Source organism: Alnus glutinosa, chromosome 10, assembly GCF_958979055.1.
Source record: "Alnus glutinosa chromosome 10, dhAlnGlut1.1, whole genome shotgun sequence".
NCBI lineage: Eukaryota > Viridiplantae > Streptophyta > Magnoliopsida > Fagales > Betulaceae > Alnus > Alnus glutinosa.
The window spans coordinates 8155653-8177569 of record NC_084895.1 but is presented as its reverse complement, the minus strand read 5'-3'; the positions used below and the strand labels follow the sequence as shown (position 1 = coordinate 8177569).

At 40.2% G+C, this 21917-nt stretch overlaps 1 protein-coding gene and 1 non-coding gene across 4 annotated transcripts; one reads left to right on the top strand and one right to left on the bottom strand.

Annotated features, from left to right (window-relative positions):
- Window positions 1-704: 704 nt before the first annotated feature.
- On the bottom strand, window positions 705-15318 carry LOC133880776 (F-box protein At3g07870-like). 3 transcript variants are annotated; one of them, XM_062319776.1, is made up of 3 exons: window positions 14998-15318; window positions 13086-14505; window positions 705-964 (listed from the first exon to the last, which is right to left on the bottom strand). In XM_062319776.1, the coding sequence occupies exons 2-3, from the start codon at window positions 14495-14497 to the stop codon at window positions 850-852; spliced, it is 1527 nt and encodes a 508-aa protein (XP_062175760.1). In that variant the 5' UTR covers window positions 14498-14505; window positions 14998-15318; the 3' UTR covers window positions 705-849. The 3 variants fall into 3 exon arrangements, with proteins under 3 accessions (XP_062175760.1, XP_062175761.1, XP_062175762.1); XM_062319777.1 differs by having other exon boundaries at window positions 13086-14474; XM_062319778.1 differs by having other exon boundaries at window positions 13086-14461.
- Window positions 6924-7062, top strand: LOC133880791 (small nucleolar RNA Z247). Its single transcript, XR_009902408.1, has one exon. It is a non-coding gene; the product is annotated as a small nucleolar RNA Z247 (small nucleolar RNA).
- Window positions 15319-21917: the final 6599 nt, after the last annotated feature.

Here is a 21917-nt window from a genome sequence, read left to right as displayed (position 1 = left end):
TATATTGATTAAACGCAAAGAACCTGACCAAAAGGAAACAACATTGCTCTTGGAGTTCAACTTGAAAATGGGTAGAAAATTGATATATTCGTAATTCGCATTGTTTACGATTTAATATTTCGTTTTAAAAGAAGAGAGAAAAAGAAACAGAAAAAGTAAAAAGTAGAGAAGGAAGTAGTTTAGGTTAGTAACCACCTCTGACAGCGTCCTCTATCGCCAGCATCCTCGGAGAACAACGCCAGCCGCATCTTGGCCGGCATCCTCTAAGAACACCGGCCATGGACGCCTGCGTCCTCTTGCTTTTATTCATTTTTTTAAGCCCTTTTATTTATTTATTTTTTTTTTTTTTAAAAAAAAAAAAAAAAAAGAAAAGAAAAAAGAATAGTATGTGACAGTGACATGGCAAACGGGACAGGTGTCGTGGTATTAAAGGTGTTAAGTGGCGCTGATGTGGCAATCTGTTAAATTTTGGATGAAAAACAGACAGAGGTACCAAATACGTCTTTTTTCAAAACTTAGATATTATCTGCGATGCGAATTGTAACTCAGGTACTAAAACATAAAGTTTCAAACCACATGTACCAAAAAAGTCTTTTAACCCTACAAACTATAGAAACAACAGCAAGAAAACTAAGATTTTAGAACAAACCGTCTGAAGCCCAAGTCTATCCTTTCCTTCAACAAACACCAAAGGCTATATATATGAAGCTAGGCTGAGAAAACAGAAACCTCAGTGCTACGGAGTATATACACAAAAGCTCTCAAGCTTTCAGCTCAATGAACAGATTCTTCACATCAGAGCAGATATTGGCTCAAAACCTCATCCTCTGCAACATGGAAACATGTTATCTATTCTTCATCACCGACTGCCCAAAGTAAAGATGATTTTGATGTACTTCTTGGCTTGCCTTGTTCAACTAGAAAAAGAGTTTCAGTCCCTTCCGAAACTTCACGCTCAGAACAACTGAGAGAACAGACAACGTAATGTTAGAAAAACAAGACATTCAAACAATATCAATTTAATCTTCTAGCTAAGAATAGATTCAAAATGTCTTATGAGAAACTCTCAAATGCTAATTCTGCATTCCAGCCACACCGTTACTTGCTTGAATGGCTACTCTCTTTTTTTTCCCTCCCTTTTCTTTGTCTCTCTTTTACACATTATATACCACCAGGATGCCACCAAAACTGTTTGTTTCATCAAGCTCAGACATAGTGGGAATATATAGCAGATTAGCAAAAGTATTGAACCATTTCACTTTGTAAAGCTGATGCCAATGTGCTCAAATTTCTTTCATTTAAATTCGTCTTGAGAGTATACATTGTTGTAGCAATAGCACATAAAGAAATGCAATATGGAAATAAAGAGTCCGAACACTAAAGTTTAAGGTCTCTACTTTAGACATACACAATAGGAGAAAAGGATTGGACAAAAATATAAAAGAATAATCAGATATTAACATGTTATCTTCAGATGGTAACATTTAAAGTCTAAAATAATAACAAAAAAATACGATGCCAGGAAAGTTTCAAATCGAATGGTACAAGATCATCTAAGCATCATAATGTTTTGCCTCAACTGCTGCTTGTGGATTCATCTTATAGAAGGTGTCACTAAATGAAACAAACATAATCTTGATCTGGTGCATAAGGGCCCATGCAAGTTCTAGGCAGTGACAAAAAAAGGTTCCACGAACAAAGTAGACTTTTCAAATTTCAGATCAAGGAGGTGTGAGAATACATTTAGTACCAAATGAATGTAAATTTTCCTCCTAAGATATATAGTAATGGGTGGAAACATTGTTAAGAAAGTAAGGTTGCCTTTTATTTCTAGCTTTTATAGAAGTCTAAAACTATTGGCAAAGCACAGATACTACAAGCAAGCACCATATGCTGTTGCATTTATAATATAGGTAATGATGGCGGTCAGAGTTTGCACAGCAATGGTGATAATGACAGTAGTGGGTTGGCCATGGTGGTTTAATGGGTGTCAGTAATGTGTTGGTACTGCAATATTATCTCAGCCAACATTTGGTGGCAAAATTCATAACAGTAAGGATGGTTGTGGTTAGATCATGTTCTTGTTCCTGTGATTGTGGCATGTTCAGGTAGAGATCAGTTAGAGCTAGTATGCTTGCTCATTCTACTTGTAGGTGAAAATGGCAGTATTTAATAAATATTAATAATATTCATTTTAAATGCTAAAACAAAATTAGTACCGATGTGTTATGTAATTTGACTTCTATTACTTCTAATGAAATTGTTTCTTTGCTTGAAACTTGTAAAGTTCAAGTAGCTTTTGCTACAGTATTATTAGAAATAAACGGAAGAGACGAAGTACGATTGTGAGCCAAACATTAAAAAGCAACCTTGCAATCTAAAACAGACATGAAGCAACATTAGAAAATACCATCGTCAATGCAAAAGCCTTTTTTTATGAATAATAATTTATTAGAAGAAACAAAGCCCTCGTACACGAAAAATATACAAGAGATGCAACCACTCTAATGGTGACGAAAACCTAAATGAGTAAACAAAATCTACAAGATTTGGGGAAAAATTAGGAACATAAGCTACAGCCCAATCTAAGAGAGATCCCAAAAAGAAGGATTTTAAACATAGCACAATAGACTTGCAGTTCTCAAAAGCCTTTGAAGAATAGATATAAGTTAAATCTTCTCCTTCCAAATAGACAGCAAACCAACCCCAAGAATCACTCTCCTGATGCACTCAAGGGAAAAAAAATCTGAGGATAAAAAACAAAAATCTAGAGAATTATATGTTGTATGAAAAGAGGCCACTTGAAACCTTGCATAATCAATAATCGGTCAAGTCATGCAAAGTTTTATGTTTTAAGTTAGTTTGCCACTTACGGGTATGCCCCCTCCCATAGCTCAGGAGGCTGTGACGCTGGAGAACGTTTACGCTGGGTGGTGGAAGAGGAAGGAAGTAGAACTGGTTCTGGGTGCTGGTTCTGTGTTGGGCTCTGCTGAGTCAGGGTTTTCTCTTCCTTAATCCTTGGAAGACTCCACGCCTAAGACTTTGATTCAGTACAACCGCAAATGCAAGGTCACGAGGAAGCCGAAGTTGGTTGTAGGTCAAGGAGAACATGATGATGTGGACTTTCTCAAGTGGGGGTTTCTCAAGTCAAGCTCGTCCTCTCCTGTCCGGGCAGATCGCGGTGATTCTACATCGTCCCACGTCTCTAGCTCGTTGCTTGATGCTCCTTCGTAGTTGAGTCTGCGGGTGGTGTCCAGTTTTTCTCTCCTTTGGAGTGGTCTCTGTTATGCTCCACAGTGGGGTTCAGGTCCAAGGGGCAAGAGGATAAGAATATGGCTTTCCTCTCTGCCATTGATGAGGAGCATTTTCAAGAGGATATGCTTGTGGGTTGAGAGCTTTAGGGGTTTAGGGGTTGGTTTGTTTTGTAGGATGTTGTCTAGGGCAAGTCGGTGTTGAGGTAATTGTTTCTCATATACTCTGTGTATTATGGGCGCCTTACACTGTTATTTATAAAATCTGCACTTACTTATCAAAAAAAGTTAGTTTGCCACTAATTTACTAACAATAGGTTCCCTTGACTTATACTCCGTTTGTTTCGACGTAAAATAATTTTTGTTGTAAAATATTTTCGGCGAAATCATTTTCAGAAAAAATGATTTTCTCGAAAATATTTTTCAGCGTTTGGCTCGCACGAAAAAATTATGAAATGCGAAAATCAGAGTTTGGCAAATGCTGTCGGAATCCGGCGAGCAAGTTTGGCCAGATCAGTGGCCGAATCCTAGCCGTTTTGGCCAGATTCGACCAGCATCTGACCATGGCCGGAATCCGGCAATATTCCGGCCAGTTTCGGCCAGAACCTGATCTGCAGGCATCCGGCGACGGTGGCCGGATGTTGCCAGACTCTGCGCCGGCTGGATTCCGATGACCGACAATTGTTGAATTCCAACAATCGGATATCAAACGTGCGTGCAAGGACGAAGAGTTTAATTTCGAAAAACAATTTCAGTTTTTAAAACCGTAAATCGTTTTCCAAAAATTAAAGAAGCTTTTACGGTCAAACTGAAAATGATTTTCGTTGACCATTATTTTTGCCCCTACCAAACACCGTAAAATGCCGAAATCATTTTCTAGAAATCATTTTACGCAGAAACAAACGGAGCATTAGAGGAACAAGGAGTCAAGGGTATTATCCTATCTTTTATATTCACTAGATGTCGTTCATTGTGAGGTTGCTTGCGCCATTTGAAATGTCTCTATTCGGGTTGTCTTGGGTTATGCCTAGACGAGTAATCGATTTGTTTGCTTGTTGGTAGACTACCGGCAACACTCGAAGTGCTGCTGTTTGGAAGATGATACCTTTGTGCCTTTTATGGTGTCTATGAAGGAAAAGGAATAATAGATATTTTGAGGACCGCGATAGAAGTTTGGAGGAGTTGAAATATTTATTTTTTAACACTTTGTATCTTTGTATAGATGCTTATGTTTTTAATGGTTAGTAATCATGATTTTCTTGTTCTTTTTGCCCCTACTACCTAGGTGGCTTTTCTTGTATACTTCTTGTTTACATGGGGACGCCTTACACTTTTAATGATATCTCGATTAATTATTAAAAAAAAAAAAAAAAAAAAAAAAAAAAAAAAAAAAAGCTAGATGTGGATCATAAAGGGTTTCCATGACATAGGAGTGGGGTCCATGACTCTTCCTTTCAGTTTAGCTATGTTATTGAAACTTTTTGAGTAGTCTTTAGTGGTTTACAGCACCGTCAACCAGCCAAACTTTCTAAATTTCAATCATTTCTAAAGTGGGAGTCCTAGTCCTAGTAGAATAAAGAGTTGCAACAACTTAGAAGTAATCTCTCAATTTATCATAGCTCATTGCAGAGAATTTCCAAAAGTTACAAAGCTTTGCTAGGCAGTGTGATTGCCTAGTCGCTAAGTGTCACTGCATAGGAAGTACATTTGTGATGATTGCCTAATGCCTAGGCTGTTAGATTCTTTTTTAAATTTAAAGTAAGACATAGAACCCCCAATTACAATATCGTACCATGCTGTGTCGCGCCTTAGCCTTCGCATAAAACCATAACCATAGATACCATTTACAGTACTTGAACCAAAATGGCTCTGCAACAGATTTTGAAACCAGAGCATCTGCACCATATCATTTCACACAATTTTATCGCTTTTCTGTTACAGTGCTAAGTCCAACCCATCATGACATCTCTATGAAAACATTTTAGATGAATAATAATTTTATTGAAAGAAAAGGGGAATATCCTTGTACACGAAAAGTATATAAGAGAGATAAATGCCCTAAAGGCAAGTATGGCCACTACCTCGCCGGTGGATGGGTCTTCTCCACCGGTGACAGGCCAAGAGTTTTGTTCCAGTTGTCGTATACCCCCCACGTCACTTTTCTCAGTTTTGTTTCCTCTCCCTCTGGCTGCATCCTCAAGGGGGCTCTCTATGCAGCCGAGAGAATTAACAGTTTGGCTCAGTCAGAGGTTCAGGATGGGTCTAGCGTTAGTCCCAGTAGGGATGAGCTTAATGTTTCTGAGCGTATTATCTTACCTGAGCCTGAGCCCACCTGTCCAGCTACCACAGTTTTCTCTTCCCGTATAGAGGGTGCACATGGATTCACTGGTGTTGTTCCTGTGAATGCACTTCTTAAATCGTCAACCCCCATGCGAGTATAGATGAGAACTCAGACTGGGTTAAGAGACGCATGTATGGGTTAGAATTTTTTTTGGGGATTTCTTATGAAGGTTTTGAACAGGAAGTTTTGGAGTTGTTCTCTACAATTGAATCAAGTCGTAAGGGTAACAAAGGTATGCCGGATTCAATAAAAAAAGAGCCATGGAGCAAGGTTAAAGGAGTTCGGGAACTTTTCAATCTGTCTAGCTCAATGAATATAATTTTTTTAAAATAAGCAAGGCTTTTGACCTCGAGAGGAAAGAGATTCGAACTAGTAATCTCCGCTTTATAAGGTGTGGTTCCCAGCTATTAAAGCACAACACAATCCTAACTCTATTCAAACTAATGAGAGTCCTAGTGAGTGTGTTGAGGAGAAACCCGGTTGATCACAACTACTAGTGACAACAGGTTCCTAAAGAGATAGAATCCTACTTGTATTTACTAGAAGAGTTTGAACTGTATTTGTTTACTTTAGGCTGCTGATCACAGTTTTGTATTTAGATTAGGTTTATCTCTAAGAGATAGTATTAGACTAGGAAGCAAGTACTTTGATGTTATCTTGTATCATGTACAAACTCTATATAAATCAATAGATGCTCACAAGATGAGTAAGCTTGAAAAGCCAAATATTATTTGTTTCTACATGGTATCAGAGCCTTCCATAGACTAGCGTCTTTTTTTTTTTTTTTTCTCTTCATCATGTCCGATTCTACAACTACTTCAGGAGAAACAAATTCCACCCTTGTTCCACCCGCATCTAATATTGTTTTTACTATCCCCAACATGAACCACACCCTGCAAATCAAACTCTCCAATGCAAACTTTCCTAGTTGGAGAACTCAGATCATAGCCTTTGTTAAAGCCCAAGATTCATATGGCTTCCTAGATGGTTCTACTCATTCTCCAGTCCAGACAATCCCGAATCCGAGCACCACTCAAGGTGCTCCTGCCACCATAGCAAATCCAGAATTTCTAGCTTAGTGCCAACGTGATCAGATGCTCCTCAGCGTGTTAATCTCCACGCTCTCCGAACCTCTTGTGGTTCATACAGTCGGCTGTGCCACCTCTCACCAACTTTGGACTACCTTGGTGTCCATGTTTACTTCCCAAGCATGATCCCGGGTCCTGCAGATTCATTATCAACTTGCTACTTCCAAGAAGGGTAGCGCATCGATCACGGAATATTTTCAATCATTCAAGGCTCTTTGTGACAACCTTGCTGCTGCCGGCCAACATCTCAACGATTTTGAGCACACCTCTTATTTTCTGGCTGGTCTCGGATCTGATTACGATCTGTTTGTTACCTCCATCACTACTCGACTAGATCCTTTGTCACTAGATGAAATTTATGGACACCTTCTTGCTCATGAGATGCGAATTGAACATCATCTCACACCCGTGGATCCTGTCTCGCCTGCTGCTAATTTTTCATCCCGAGGTCGGGGCTATCGCGGTCATGGCTGCAACACCAACAACTACCGAGGTCGGGGATTTGCCTATCCTGGCCGTGGCAGAGGTACATATTTCCCATCTGATTCGGCACAATCTTCACGTCCCATCTGCCAGCTTTGTGGGAAAATCGAGCACACTGCCCCCAGGTGCTATCAGCGCCCCAATCCAGCTCTTGTTGGACCACCGTCTACTCCATATCAGCTCGCTCAAGCCTATTATTCTTCTCCTAATCTTCCTCCAAAAGAAAATTGGTACCCGGATACTGGTGCAACCCACCACCTCACCAACAACCTGCAAAACCTTAATATTTCCTCTGAAGAATACTTTGGGCAAGATCAAATCCGCATAGGTAATGGTACAGGTTTGTCTATATCTCACTCCGGTTCTGTAACTCTTTCCCTTACTCCTCGTAAATTTCTTCTAAACCAATTACTTCATGTTCCTCAAATCTGCAAAAATCTTCTCTTTGTCCATTAGTTTGCTTTTGACGATGATGTATTCTTTGAATTTCACTCCTCTTTTTTTATCATTAAGGATTGCAAGACCAAACTGCCAGTTCATCACGGCCCACTTAAGGATGGCCTTTATCACCTCTTCCCTCCGCAAGTGCCTTCATCCACATCACAAGCACTCGTTGGTGAGAGGACTTCTTCGCAAAGTTGGCACCAATGTTTGGGTCATCCAGCCCTTCGGACTGTCAACTTTGTCCTATCCAAATTTTAGCTTCCTATTTTGTCAAATAAGGCACCGGCTCCCTGCAATGTCTGTCCTCAGGCAAAGGCTCACCAATTGCCCTTTTCAGCTTCACAAACTTCTATTTGTAATCCGTTAGATTTAATTTACTCAGATGTTTAGGGTCCTTCACCCACTATTTCAATAAATGGCAATCGTTTTAATGTCTCTTTTGTGGATGCTTTTAGTCGTTTTACTTGGGTTTACCCTATTCAATCCAAATTGAATGTCATGCAAGTTTTTCTCAATTTTCAATCCATGATTGAACGTCTCCTCAATGCCAAAATAAAATCTGTTCAAACTGATTGGGGTGGCTAATATCGCAACCTTCACAAATATTTTCAATCCGTTGGCTTTCTCCATCGAGTTTCCTGCCCTCACACTCACCAACAACAAGGTTGTGTGGAAAAAAAGCATCGACATCTCATTGATACCACCTTAGCTTTACTGGCCACAAGCTCCCTTCCAAAGAAATTTTGGGATGAAGCTTGTTTAACTTCCTGCTACTTAATAAACCGCTGCCAACTCCCTTACTCAAAAATCTTTCTCCCTTTGAAAAACTTTTTTCTCAAGTTCAGAATTATAAGTTTCTCAAGATCTTTGGCTGCGCTTGTTTTCCAAATCTTCGTGCGTATAACTCTCACAAATTCTCCCTTCGGTCCAAACCTTGTGTCTTCTTAGGCTATAGCACTCTTCATAAGGGCTATAAATGTCATCATAGTGAAACTGGCCGTATCTATATATCTAGGGATGTTATCTTTCATGAAGATGTCTTCCCTTCTCAAACACACCACCTTCTGCAAATCCGGCTCCTCCCTCTTCCATTCCTTCTTCTGTTTCTTTACCCTTATCCATTCCACATTCAATGGCAATTTCAACTCCACCTACAGAGATTATCCCCACCTTACCTTCTTCACCTAATCGTGCCAGTCCTCCTAGCCCTTCTATTTCTTCTTTTTCATCTCCTGCAGAACCGGATGTGGCTCTTGATCAGCAACCAACCCGTATACATCCTATGCGAACTCGATCTCAAAATAATGTCAGCACAATCAGGAAGCTCACTGACGGGACAATGCGCTATCCTCTACCTCGAGCATTGCTCTCTGAAGCTGCTATTACAGAACCTATATGCTTCACCAATGCTGTCAAGGTTAGTGAATGGCGTACTGCCATGCAAACTGAATTTAACACTTTGATGAAAAATAGCACTTGGACTCTTGTTCCAGCTTCGGTTGCTAAAAATGTGGTTGGCTGCAAATGGGTTTTTAAACTCAAAAGAAAGGCTGATGGGTCTATCAATCGTCACAAGGCAAGACTAGTTGCTAAGGGTTTTCACCAACATGCTGGAATTGATTATGGTGAGACTTTCAGCCCTGTGGTAAAGCCAACTACTACACGTACTGTTCTATCACATACTTACTCGACTGGGTGGTCTATGAAACAAATAGACATCCAAAATGCTTTTCTGCATGGTTTATTGTCTGAGGATGTCTATATGGAGCAACCTCCGGGTTTTATTCATCCTTCTTACCCTCATCATATATGCAAGTTGAAGAAGGCACTATATGGACTAAAGCAGGCACCCCGGGCATGGTTTGCTCGACTTAGTGGAAAGCTAATTGAAATTGGGTTTATTGGCTCCAAAGCCAATTCCTCTCTGTTTCTTTATCATACAGCAGCTGTCACTATGTTCCTACTGATTTATGTTGATGATATTATTATTGTCTCTTCTGTTCCCACTGCCATTGATGAACTCTTACAGGTTTTGAGTAGTGATTTTGCTGTTAAAGATCTCGGCCCATTACACTATTTCCTTGGCATTGAAGTTATACCAGTGAAGGATGGTCTCTTACTCTCTCAACAACGCTACATTCGAGATTTACTTTCCAAAACCAACATGACCGAAGCAAAACCAGTCTCATCTCCCATGGCATCTTCTTCGACATTATCTGCTTACACATGTGATCCTATGGAAGACCCCACATTATATCGAAGTGTTGTTGGTTCACTTCAGTACTTATCTCTTACATGCCCAGACTTGGCATTTGCTGTAAGTCGTGTATGCCAGTTTATGCATCATCCAACCAAGCTCCATTGGCAAGCTGTCAAGCGTATTCTTCGGTACCTCAAGCATACCATCTCTCATGGTTTACTTTCGCACAAGACTTCATCCAATTCTCTACAAGCCTACTCGGATGCTGACTGGGCCGGATGCTCTAATGATCGACGTTCCACCAGTGTCTATTGTGTGTATCTTGGTTCTAACTTAATTTCTTGGAACTCTCGTAAGCAGCCTACTGTCTCAAGGTCTTCAACAGAGGCTGAGTATAAGTCTGTTGCTAACACGGCTGCAGAGTTGCTCTGGATTCGGTCTCTTCTTAAAGAACTTCGTCTTACATTGTCTGGTCCACCGAAGATATGGTGTGACAATATTGGAGCAACTTACTTGTCGGTCAATCCTATTTTTCATGCTCACACCAAGCATGTTGCTATTGATTTCCTTGTTCAAGAGTTGGTTGCATCCAAGGACCTAGAGATTCTATTTGTTCCAAGTGCTGATCAGATTGCAGATGTGCTAACTAAACCACTTGTTTCTAAAAGATTTCATTATTTGTCTTACAAGCTCAACGTCCGCTCACTCCCGTTGCACTTGCGGGAGGATATTAAAGCACAACGCACTCCTAACTCTATTCAAACTAATAAGAGTCCTAGTGAGTGTGTTGAGGAGAAACCCAGTTGATCACAACTACTAGTGACAACCGGTTCCTAAAGACATAGAATCCTACTTGTATTTACTAGAAGAGTTTGAACTGTATTTGTTTACTTTAGGCTACTGATCACAGTTTTGTATTTAGATTAGATTTATCTCTAAGAGATAGTATTAGACTAGGAAGCAAGTACTTTGATGTTATCTTGTATCATGTACAAACTCTATATAAATCAATAGATGCTCACAAGATGAGTAAGCTTGAAAAGCCAAATATTATTTGTTTCTACACCAGCTGATTGAGCTACTCCTCAAGGTCTTGCTCAGTGAATTATAACTCCAAAAGGAACCCACCCAAACCCAATCCTCCTCGGTATCGTGGTGAGGCTTTCACCCCGTTACGAATCTGAAAATTATTAGTTAGAATGTTAGAGGTCTTAACGACGCAGGGAAAGGGCACACCATTAGCACTCTTTTGAAAGATTGGAAGCCTGACAGCGTGTTTCCAAGAAACAAAAATGGAGTGGATTTCTTCCAGTATTGTCCAGGGCTTGTGGGGTGGGTCCTTCATAGGGTGGACTGTTCTGCCAGCCTCAGAAGCCTCGAGTGGCATTCTTTTAATGTGGGATAAACGGGTAGTGGAATGCATTGAACAGGCAGTAGACAATTTCTCTATCTCCTGAAAATTCAAATATGTTATGGACCAATCCATTTGGTCCTGTTCAAGAGTCTATAGTCCCAACCTAGATTCCAAAAGGCAGCATCTGTGGGAGGAGTTTCCAGGGGTTTTCAGTCAGGGGAACCCTAAGGGATTCCCAAATAAACCAATCAGTTAAAACTTCAAAGACAAAAATTGAATGACGCGTCAATAGGAAACTCCTCACTAGTCTTGCTCAACATACAGTTCTTGGGAAAGGTACAGCTTGTATGTATGAGCTGTTAAGATCTTGTCAAGATGAATCCCACACATGATAAAGAAACCAAAAGAGGCTCAATCCCAACCCTTGAACAACTAAATTTTACATGATAACTCCAGATATAATTTGAAAGAAAATATTAACAAAAGAGCCCAATCATGCTAAACTTCCCGCCTCCCAATCTGCCCATTTTACACCAGTCAATACCCAAATTTACTATGAATCAATTGGAGAACAAATGAGCTACCGAAACACTATTCCACAAAATCACCAAAGCTCACTCCATAATTGAGGAGTTATAGTTACCAAAACAAGCATTTGAGGGGAGGAAAAAAAAGTGAAATGTCAATGACAAGCATAGTGACTTTTATTAGACCTTGGTTATCTTTTTTCATAAACTCTTATGACATATAAGGTACATATCCATATCAAGGTAGAATTGGGTACTTGATCACATAACTAAGACAAAAGCTCTAAAGTGTAAATTCCAAGTATCCAAGGGTGAAAATTTATTGGTTTGTCAATTTGTTACTAAAATCACATGGCTATCAAGTTAAACCCTTATTTTCATAACACATATAGCCAACCAGCATCCTCCAACTTCCCCGGAATCCACAACACTTATCTTCATTATGAAATCAAGAGATAACATGTCATAGTTGATTATGGCAAAATTCTTGCTCCAGACCTTCAGTTTTAGTTCATGATCATGAAAGTTCACCTTTTTATTGAATCTGTGGTGAAGCAAGAAGGATGCATGTAACCTTTGAATTTCCAATGAATGAAAATAGAGAGAGGACTGACAAATAAAACATCTTAGCTATCAATAACCACAGAGGGAAGGGAAAGGGAGAAGGGAAATGAAGAGCTGAAAAAGGCCCTAGCCAATCAATCCTATTCCCTCCAATCAGCTTCAAGCAATAAAAACTTTTTTTCTTATTCAAAATTGAAGCTCATTTCTTATTACTCCTAGAATAACAACAAGGCTGAGTCTCATTGATAACATCCACTATAAATCGGTATTATCCACCACACCAATTATAAGGCATTTTGCGAATAGAAGACGTGAATTAGGAATTTATACACACAAAAGGATGGACTCATTAACATCAATCCAAGGAATTGATGATACAACATATCACCTGCAGTTTTATTTCAGCATATGGAAAATTTATTTAAAACCAAACTAAAGATGGGAAAACCTCTATCAAAGCAAGAATAAATTTACAAAAATGAAACAATTTTTTTTTTTTTTCGGTGTTTAATCATCGCAATCAACAATCTCACAAAAAGATAATTCCCAATAGCATAGCAATGAGTCTTTAGAAAAACATCCAAAGCATGTTGCCACCAAATATTTTCATGAACTCACTGAGTGAAAATTTATCACACAAAATTCATATCACCTTTTAAGCAGAAAATTAGAATCAAAGTAGATTTGTTGCAGAAAAGCTAATTCACCCCAAAACCCTTAATGTTTAATAATTTGAGAGAATATGCTTTGTACCAAATTAAGTACGGAGAACCATCCAATACAGTAGTAAGATATCATTTAAATTAGCTTGAAAAAACTCAAATTTGTAGTACCTTGCTTTTATGTTTTGCACATTCAGATGATCTCCCATTACAGCATCTGCAAGTGGGACGAAACTTGGTACATGGGTAATTGCTTCAAACACAGCCAGAATCCCATCAATTTTAAGATACCTAAAATATCCTTCTACAGGACTATATGCAACCAACTCCGCCTTGTTATATATCATCAATATATCTCCATTCTCCAGGAACTTTATTGGCCGATGGAGGCAACCAGAGTGCGCGCATATAACATGCTCTTTAGTCCAAGATGTTGGGTCACCATACTCCTTCATCACCCATATATCAAAATGATCCCAAAAAGTGACATCACATACAGAAAGACAACCTCCTAATACTCCCATATTCATATTGTGCAAATTTTCTCTTTCTTTGTGTGTCTCCCCAAAGTGAGGAGGCAACGAGATCACACTGAATTGTTCTTCCTCAAAGTCAAAAGCCACTATAACAACCGGACCACTTGCAGTATCACTTACCCAATGAACCACTCCATTCAGATACGTTGTAAACAATGCTAAACCAAGGTCAAACGGAGCACATCCAATGCTCCTCCATGAGGCTGTTCCAACCGTATACACCTCAGCCATAGTCTGAAACATATTTTCAGGCTGACACACCGATCTCACAACCTTGTACTTGTTACTTCTCTGAGAGTAACCAAACCCCGGAATAACAGGACCCAAAAACATGTCATCCCCTTGAGACTTGGGAATTCTTACATACTCACCAGTAAGCGGATTGCATATAATACGAGGATTGTTATATATGGGCTTGCTTAAACAGAGCAAACCATTACATGAATTCACAATACCATACTGGTCCATTAAACTACTACGACGGCTATTAGTGTTTTCTTTAAGGCACTTCCTCTCAATGTTACAACCTGGAAGTGGAAGATAAAATTTGGTATTGAGCTTCGTTTCGCGCCGCTCATTTCGATCAACAGGAGGAGCAGTTTTGAAAATGCAATCAAGATCAACCCAGTGAAGGGTTGTAGAAGCACAACCGACGCTTTTGGGGTGGAGCAAGACCTCAAGGGTTTGAGCTCTTGCAAGGTGCATAGAAGCGAAAAGAGGGTCTGAGACTAAACTGCGCCAAGTTGTACATACGCACCTGGAGTCCGAGATTGACTTGAACGGCAGCCTTGAGAGAATGTCGATGAGGATCGGGCCTGGGAGGTCCATTATGGTTGTGCATGCTGCTGCTGCTGCTGCTGCTAATGATGATGGTTTTTTGGTAGTTTGAGAGAAGGGTCGCATTGATCTTCTTCTTCTTCTTCTTCTTTTTGAGAGTTTCCTTGAGAGATGGTTGAGGGTGAAGTAGTGGAAGAAAAATGTCATGCCGTTCAGAACTTTTTGACGATGTTTCTGGTTGGCATAACTGAGAAGTGAGAACCATTTCATTTAGAACACTAAAAACAACAACAACAACAACAACAACAAAAAACGACAATCAAACTAGGCCTCAGTTGAAATGCTTAATAAGATGATAACAGAAAAAGGAAAATAATGTCCGAGCCCAAAAAAATCCACAAAAATTGTCAGCCCATCTAACCATTGACTCAATCAGTTCTCTGCCTCCACTGGAGGAGTTATCTGTTATTTATAACACTTAAAGATGAAAAGAGTTTGATTTTGAGTGTACATTTATCATCAACTATACAAGTCCTTGTGATTTTGAAATATTCATTATCGGTGTCATCATTATATCTCTCTAATGGATTATTTGCTTCTCTTGGATGAGTTTGTTGCTGAAGTTTCCGCTCTGCTACGTTTGAGCCTTCATCCTTATCGAGCTATCGTCGATAAAAAGTTCATGCTTTCATCAACTTTAACCAGAAATCAGCACATCTAAGCAAAAAAAAAATAGACAAATGCAACATTTAAGAGATTGAGAGAGTTACCTAAACGGTTTTCTACGGAGTGGCGGTGGTGGCGGCTATCACGAGAGCTGACGCGAACGGCAGCGTTCCGGCATGGAGACCACGGCTCTCAAAATGGTGGCGGTGGACGTAGGGACGATCACTGAAGGTCGGCGATTATGGTGAACCCATGGCTGGGCATTGTGAATAAAAGAAAAGGGTTTTTAGCAAAAAGGGTTTAGAACCCTCCCAAACACCGGAATCTTCCTCCCGCTGGTCCGCGCCGTTCCAATCACCACGTGCCTGACGTGGCAGTGCCACAATCCTCGATTCCCCCAGTGTCACGTCCGGCCAAAAGAAAAAACGATTGGACTCTCCTGGGTAGGATTGATATGGTGGCTGTACCAGTGTTACGTCAGCAAGTAAGGGATAAGATTGTAAAATGACAGTAAGTCCAATTCCTTTTTTGAAAAAAATACACAAATCGCTATTAAACTACAATGTAATTTACAATGGGCTAGTTTGGCAACCCATTGTCATTCCTTTCTTTTTTTTTTCACTTCTTTCAAAAATATCAAATAAAAAACATTCTAACTTTTTTACATTTTTTATATCACATCAATCATTTTTTATTATTATTCAAATAAAAAAATTCACTACAAAACAAAACTTTTTCACTTTTCTATAAAACATTTCTAAATTTTATATCACATCAATCACTTTTTATTACACAACACACAAATATTCCACAACCCAATCACTTATCAAACAAGCCCAATATCTTTTCGAACTTTTAATTGAAAAAATGTCTGCTAAGCCACCAAAAAATTGTAATGTTTGTCTTTTATTTTCTAAAAAGACAAAAATATCCCCAATTTTTTAAAATATATATATATATAAAAGTACTCCTATAAATTCGAATAAGTCTTGTGTAAAGACCCACCAATTTGCTTATTTTTATTTTTTTAATTTCGAATATTTTTATCATTTTTAGAAGGAAATGGATACATAGCAATTTTTTAATAGTATGGTGAGACATTGCTTCAATTGATAGTTGGGAGGAAATATTACAAATTATCTAAAAGTTTGAAAGAGGTATTTTAATACCCCAATAATTAATTATGTTTGATTGAGCTTTGGACTGATTAATGGGTTTGTTAAGATTCGTTAGAGTTAGTTGGAAGTGAAAATGTTTACTTTTATTCATGGCCAAACGTTCGAAATGGGATAGCCAAACGTTTGAGTCGAACCCTAATACCAAACATTCGATGGTTGGAAGTCCAAATGTTCGCCTATAACCCTAGATCCGAACATTCGAACATTTGTCATTACCGTATATCATAAAGTATAGCCCACGCGTTTGGTATGTATGTCATTACCGTACACCGAACGTTCGATTCGTACACTGAACTTTTGCAGAAACCTTAATAGTACACAAACATTCAACAGTTAGCCTGAATGTTCGATGACTCACAATACTAAAAAATAACACATCAGCCTTATCCACTTTACTCTAAAGCCTATAAATATGCCCTACCCCACGCCCTTTTCACTTCCATTTCTCCCCTCTACTGCCTGACATTCCTAGTAAGAGTGAGAGAGTGATTTGGAGAGAGAGAATGAGCCCTCTTGGTTCTTGTTCTTCAAATGAGATAATATTCCTAACCCAACTCGTTTAGTTTGTTGTTGTTATGCTATTGGTTTGGTTTTATAGCATAAGCTCGTAGGTTTAAGTCTTTAGATAGTTTTGTTGGCCTTAACACTACCTTAAAGATGGTTTTAGCATTTTGATGATATTAGACAAACCATATGTTGCATGAGGATGTTATTGTGGCTTAAGACTCTGTTAGGGATCATGTTAAGGCATTAGAACCTGCCTCCCTAAACGAACGTTCGTCATGGCCGAACGTTCGACCCTCTTTGTCCGAACATTCGATGGTCAAGCAGAAAGCCTATTCTGAGCATATTAGAGCTTAAGACTTGTTTTAGCTCGGGATTAAGACTAATGATAGATCTTTTCACAGATTTTGAGGTTATGGAGCCTCATGAGGACTTTGCGAAGGAGCCATGCAATACAAGTTAGTAAAAACTCACACGGATACTTGTTATTATATTTTTTGCATAAGCATGATTATTTTATATATATCCAACGTGCATGTGTTACAATTCACATTAAATACCTTTTAAACAATTGTAGACTCTACTTTGTGAAAAATGAGTGATGATGAATTAATAAGATAATGAAAATGATATTTTATAAACGCATTCATATAAAAAATTGTGACGAAAAAATGCATCGTATGACATGGTACATCGATACATGCAGGATAACGACTATGGGCATACAAAGGTTTATTTTTATGTTTAGCCTTGGATTCAATTGTTCTTGCGATCAACGTAACCATGTTTGAGTGGTGGTCACTATAGATGGACGTCATTAGTGGCGTTGGCCACCCGAGGTCAAAGTTGGTCGAGCTACTAATGATGGACAAGTAGCATACAATATGCATGACACTAGTATTATATTACAGGTCCCTCGCGTACCACCATCTCTACCAAGAATGGGTTAATATCTCGGGTAAATGGGTGATGAGCTATGACATGATTCTATTTGAAAAATAAAGAGACTTCTAATTTAACCGTGTGTGTGCAACATGTAACAAAATATCAAAATGCGGAATATAAATGAGACAGATATTTTGTTAACGAAGTGAAAACTCAATTAAGAGAAAAATCACTCTGGGGTAGCCAAACCCAATGTTAATATTTTGGCCTCATTCTGTGTTTGGACAAAATCACTTGTGTGTGTAAAGATGTTGTAAACAAGGATTCCACTTTCAGAGCACTCTCAGAAGACTTAGCATCGAAGATTTCGGTTCCCTATCAGCCGTCTGGACGATCGAGCCATCCCGTCCGGACGCACATCTGACCACTGTTCCATCCGTCTGGACGACGTGCCATACCGTTCGGACGCCAGTCAGACCAAGCATCATCGGTCCGGATGACGTGCACTTCAGTCCGGACCCTCTACTGTGTCGAGAAGGTTCTATCCAGCTTGCATCCGTCCGGACGTCTCAGCAGCCCGCCCAAACGCCTCTCGGTACTCGACCAGTCTCAGATTCTTTCCAAGTTCCGATAAAGGAAAGATCGATCAATCGTCCAGACGATGTGGTATCCCGTCCGGACACGGGTCTCCTTAAGGCAAGAATCGCAATTCGAATATCCTCGTCCTGACGTCTGTCAGCCTTGGTCCGGACGCGCGTGCAACTAAAATGGAAATTGCCGATTCGACTTCAACAGTCCGGACGACTGCCTCTCATGGTCCGGACGCGCGCATAGCAGATATGGAAATTGCATGTTGAAGTTCAGCCGTCCGGACGCTCATACCCCATGGTCGGGACGCGCGAAGCCTTATAAGGAAATTACTTCCAGCGGACGTGCGACCGTCCGGACGATGTGCCATCCTGTCCGGACGCGGCTCTTAAACAGGAAAGATTTCTCAGCGAAATTTTTGGAAACTCCTGTCGCATAATTGTTCGTCCGAACGGCCCATGTCCACTGTCCGGACGACACCCAACTTTATTTTGCCTAACGCTCATTTGAGCCCCCAGCCTATAAATAGAGGCCCCTGGGCATTGAGAACTGCAAGAATTCAGTATTGAATTCCACAACTGCTCAGAGACGTGATATTCCCTCTAAAGCCATTGCAAGTGTGCTGTTGATGCGCTACATCTGAAGTCTATCTTAGGGGTTGGCCCTAAGGTAAAGGATTCCATTGAAAACCCCTTTAGGTAGGAGACCTGGTTGGGAAGCATTCGTGTTGGGTTACATGTCAGAGAGCAAGGTACCACCACTGCATCGGGTATATGTGAGTGTTACTATCTTGTATCTAGCTATGTCTTCTAAATAATGGAATTCCTGGGTTTGGCTGCCCCGGAGTAGTTTTTCTCTTGATTGAGTTTCCACTTCGTCAACAAAAATCTTTGTGTCTTTTACTTTCCGCTGTGCTTATTTCTGTTGACACTTTGCGCACACACTTGTCTTTTATTTAGAAGTCAATTTCAATTTTCACCCAAGATTTCTACTATTCAGAAGACAAAGCTAGTTACAAAGCAGTAGCACTCACATACCCCAGGTGCAGTGGTCGTACCTTGAACTCTAACGAGTAGCCCAAAGCGAACGCCTCTCAACCAAATCACCTACTTGAAAGAGTCTTCAATGGAATCATTTACCTTAGGGCTCCTCCCTAAGATAAACTTTAACACGAGCACATCAACAATACTTCAGCAATTGCTTGAGAGCAAACTGATCAGCACAATAACTCCTAAATTATACTCTCTAATGTTTAAGGAATTCAATACCAAATTCTTACAAATTGCATGCCTAGATGCCTCTATTTATAGGCTGCAGAAGACCTAAATTGAGTCTGGAATATTTTCTCTAGGCAGCGTCCGAACGGTAACTAAGAGTGTTCAGACGACCAACTGTGCAACCGGCTTTTCAAAATTGCTGATATTCTTTCCTGAATAGAGCCGCATCCAGACAGTGTTGCCCTAGCGTCTAGATGGTTGCACTTCTGCTGAACACAATTTCCAAAATAAGAACTGGTGTCTGAACGGTGTTGCCCTGACGTCCGAACGATTTCAAATCTGTTCCACGTCTTACCTTATCAAGGATAGCGCCCAGACAGTTGTAGCTGTCTTCCCATATCTGTATCTACGAAGGAAATCCTTTTACTTGTCGAACACTGAATGGCGTCTAGACGTGTTGCTAAGATGTCCGAACAGATGCAACCTTGAACAGTTTGAAGCTTCTGGACACTGATGGGAGTCCGGACGAAATAACCACGTCGTCCGAATGGATGTTGCTTGACTGATGAGCGTCCAGATGGTTGATAGGGACGTCCGAACGGATGCAAGGGATCTGACTTCACTGTCTTGAATTCCACACAGAATCTACTTGAAGCACATAACTGGAAATGTAGATTCTGAATAACAACAGCATCCCTAATTAAAAAGCAACACTACATAGAAGTGATTTTGTCTAACAGAATGCAGCCAATTAGAAACTAAAACTATTATTACAGCATATATCATACCTATACTGCATCGATGATAAACTGTAATATTGTGTTGCTGCATGTGATTTATTAATAACTGAGTTCACAACATGATAACATGTACACCATGTATATTATTACTCACTAAATCGTGGACTTACGCTGTTATCTTTTCCACCTATGAAAAATGTGTTGTTTTATAGTTGGACTACCTTTAGATATTGGATTCAAGATGGTGGTATTGTTGTTGGGCGGGCATTGTTCTTAGCGGTGCAAGGCTTGGCTGGTTTTTTCTTTTTTAATTAATTTTTTTTTAAGAAAAGTTTCTACTCGAGCTTTTCTGAGCCTAGTCGAGTACCCGATAAGGCACTCAGCTTGGCTAATGAGTGAGTTGGAGCTCGAGCTAGCACAAGGTTTTCCCCTTAGCAAGCCGAGTCGAGCCAGGATTTTAATAGTTGTCACGAGCTCGAGCTTTAGTGCAACGTAAATGAGTTGAGCTTGTACAACCACTACTCGCCTGAGTCAAGCTAGTTGTAATTATTATTGATGATAGAAATCATAATTTTTCGGAGTGTTACAGATGGTACCAAAGCCTTATGCTCTGAAAACTATAGGAACTGATTTGTTAGAGCATCCTCAATGGACTCTCCACTTTAAAAATTTCACCAACTTTTGGAGAAAGGTCTTAAAAAACACCATGCATTGGACTCTCTATAATTTCTCCAAACCAATTTTTGTCATAAACTCTCACCAAATTTAACCCCCACTTTTCTCACGCTATTCAGTAAAATATTATTTCCCTCTCACTTCCTGCCCATCTCACTTTTCCTTCGCGCCTTCCGTCTTCCGCGTCATCTCTCTGTGGCCCAATTTCTTTGTGCCATTTCTTCATCATTGTCACGATGAGTTCTTAACGGTAATTTCCCTCTCTCTCACTCTCTCTCCTCAAAGCTAAGTTCTTCATGGTACTACTCTCTCTCTGTCTCTCCCTCTGTCTCTCCTTCTCTCTCACTCTCTACACAACACTGTGAGAGAGTCCATAGACGTCTGGGTGATTCTCTCTCTCTCTCTCTCCCTCTCTTGCACTTGAAGACGTTTGAGTGACGATTTCTTGTGGCCCATCTCAATTTTTTTTACAAAGATTTAGTTTTTTTTGTTAGTTTGTGATTGGCTACATTCTGATTGGACAAAATCACTTATATGTAAAGATGATTTTTAACAGGGATTCCGCTATTCAGAAGTGTTTCAAAAGATTATGCACTATTTGCAAGTTAAAGAATTCGGTTCCTTGCCAGCTGTCCGGATGACGTGTCATCCCGTCCGGACGCCCAGCTGTCGAAAGCTCCAGCCGTCCGGACAACGTGTCATACCGTTCGGACGCACATTAGTCTAAAGCATCATCCGGTCGAACGACGTGGATTTCCGTCCAGACCTTCCTCTGTATCGAGAAGCTTCGAACTGCTCCAGCTTGCATCTGTTCGGACGTTTCGGCAGCCCGTCCGGACCACTCTCAGTGTTCGAACAAGCTTCAGATTTTCTTTCCAAGTTCAAATAAGGGAAGATTGAATCAACCGTCCGGACGCGCTCATCCATAAGGCAAATATTGCAATTCAAATCCAATCGTCCGGACGCCAGTCAGCATGGTCCAGACGCGCGTGCATTAGATATAAAAATTACGTGCATCAGATCAGCCGTCCGGATGACCATCCCCCTGGTCCAGACGCGCGAAGCCTTTATATGGAAATTACTTGCAGCGGACGTGCGACCGTCCAGACGACAGTGCCTCACCGTCCGGACGCAGCCCTCAAATAGGAAAGATCTTCAGCGAAATTTTTGGAATTTCGGTCGCACAGTTGTTCGTCCGGACGGCCTATGACCACCGTCCGGACGGCGCCCGTATTTA

Bases quoted from the DNA above. Each gene is read 5' to 3' on its own strand.
- LOC133880776 (XM_062319776.1), bottom strand. From the start codon at position 14,497: ATGAAATGGTTCTCACTTCTCAGTTATGCCAACCAGAAACATCGTCAA. The intron at 965-13,085 runs GTACTACAAATT...CTGTTCTCTCAG, and splicing joins GTGCAAAACATAAAAGCAAG to TTGTTCTGAGCGTGAAGTTT.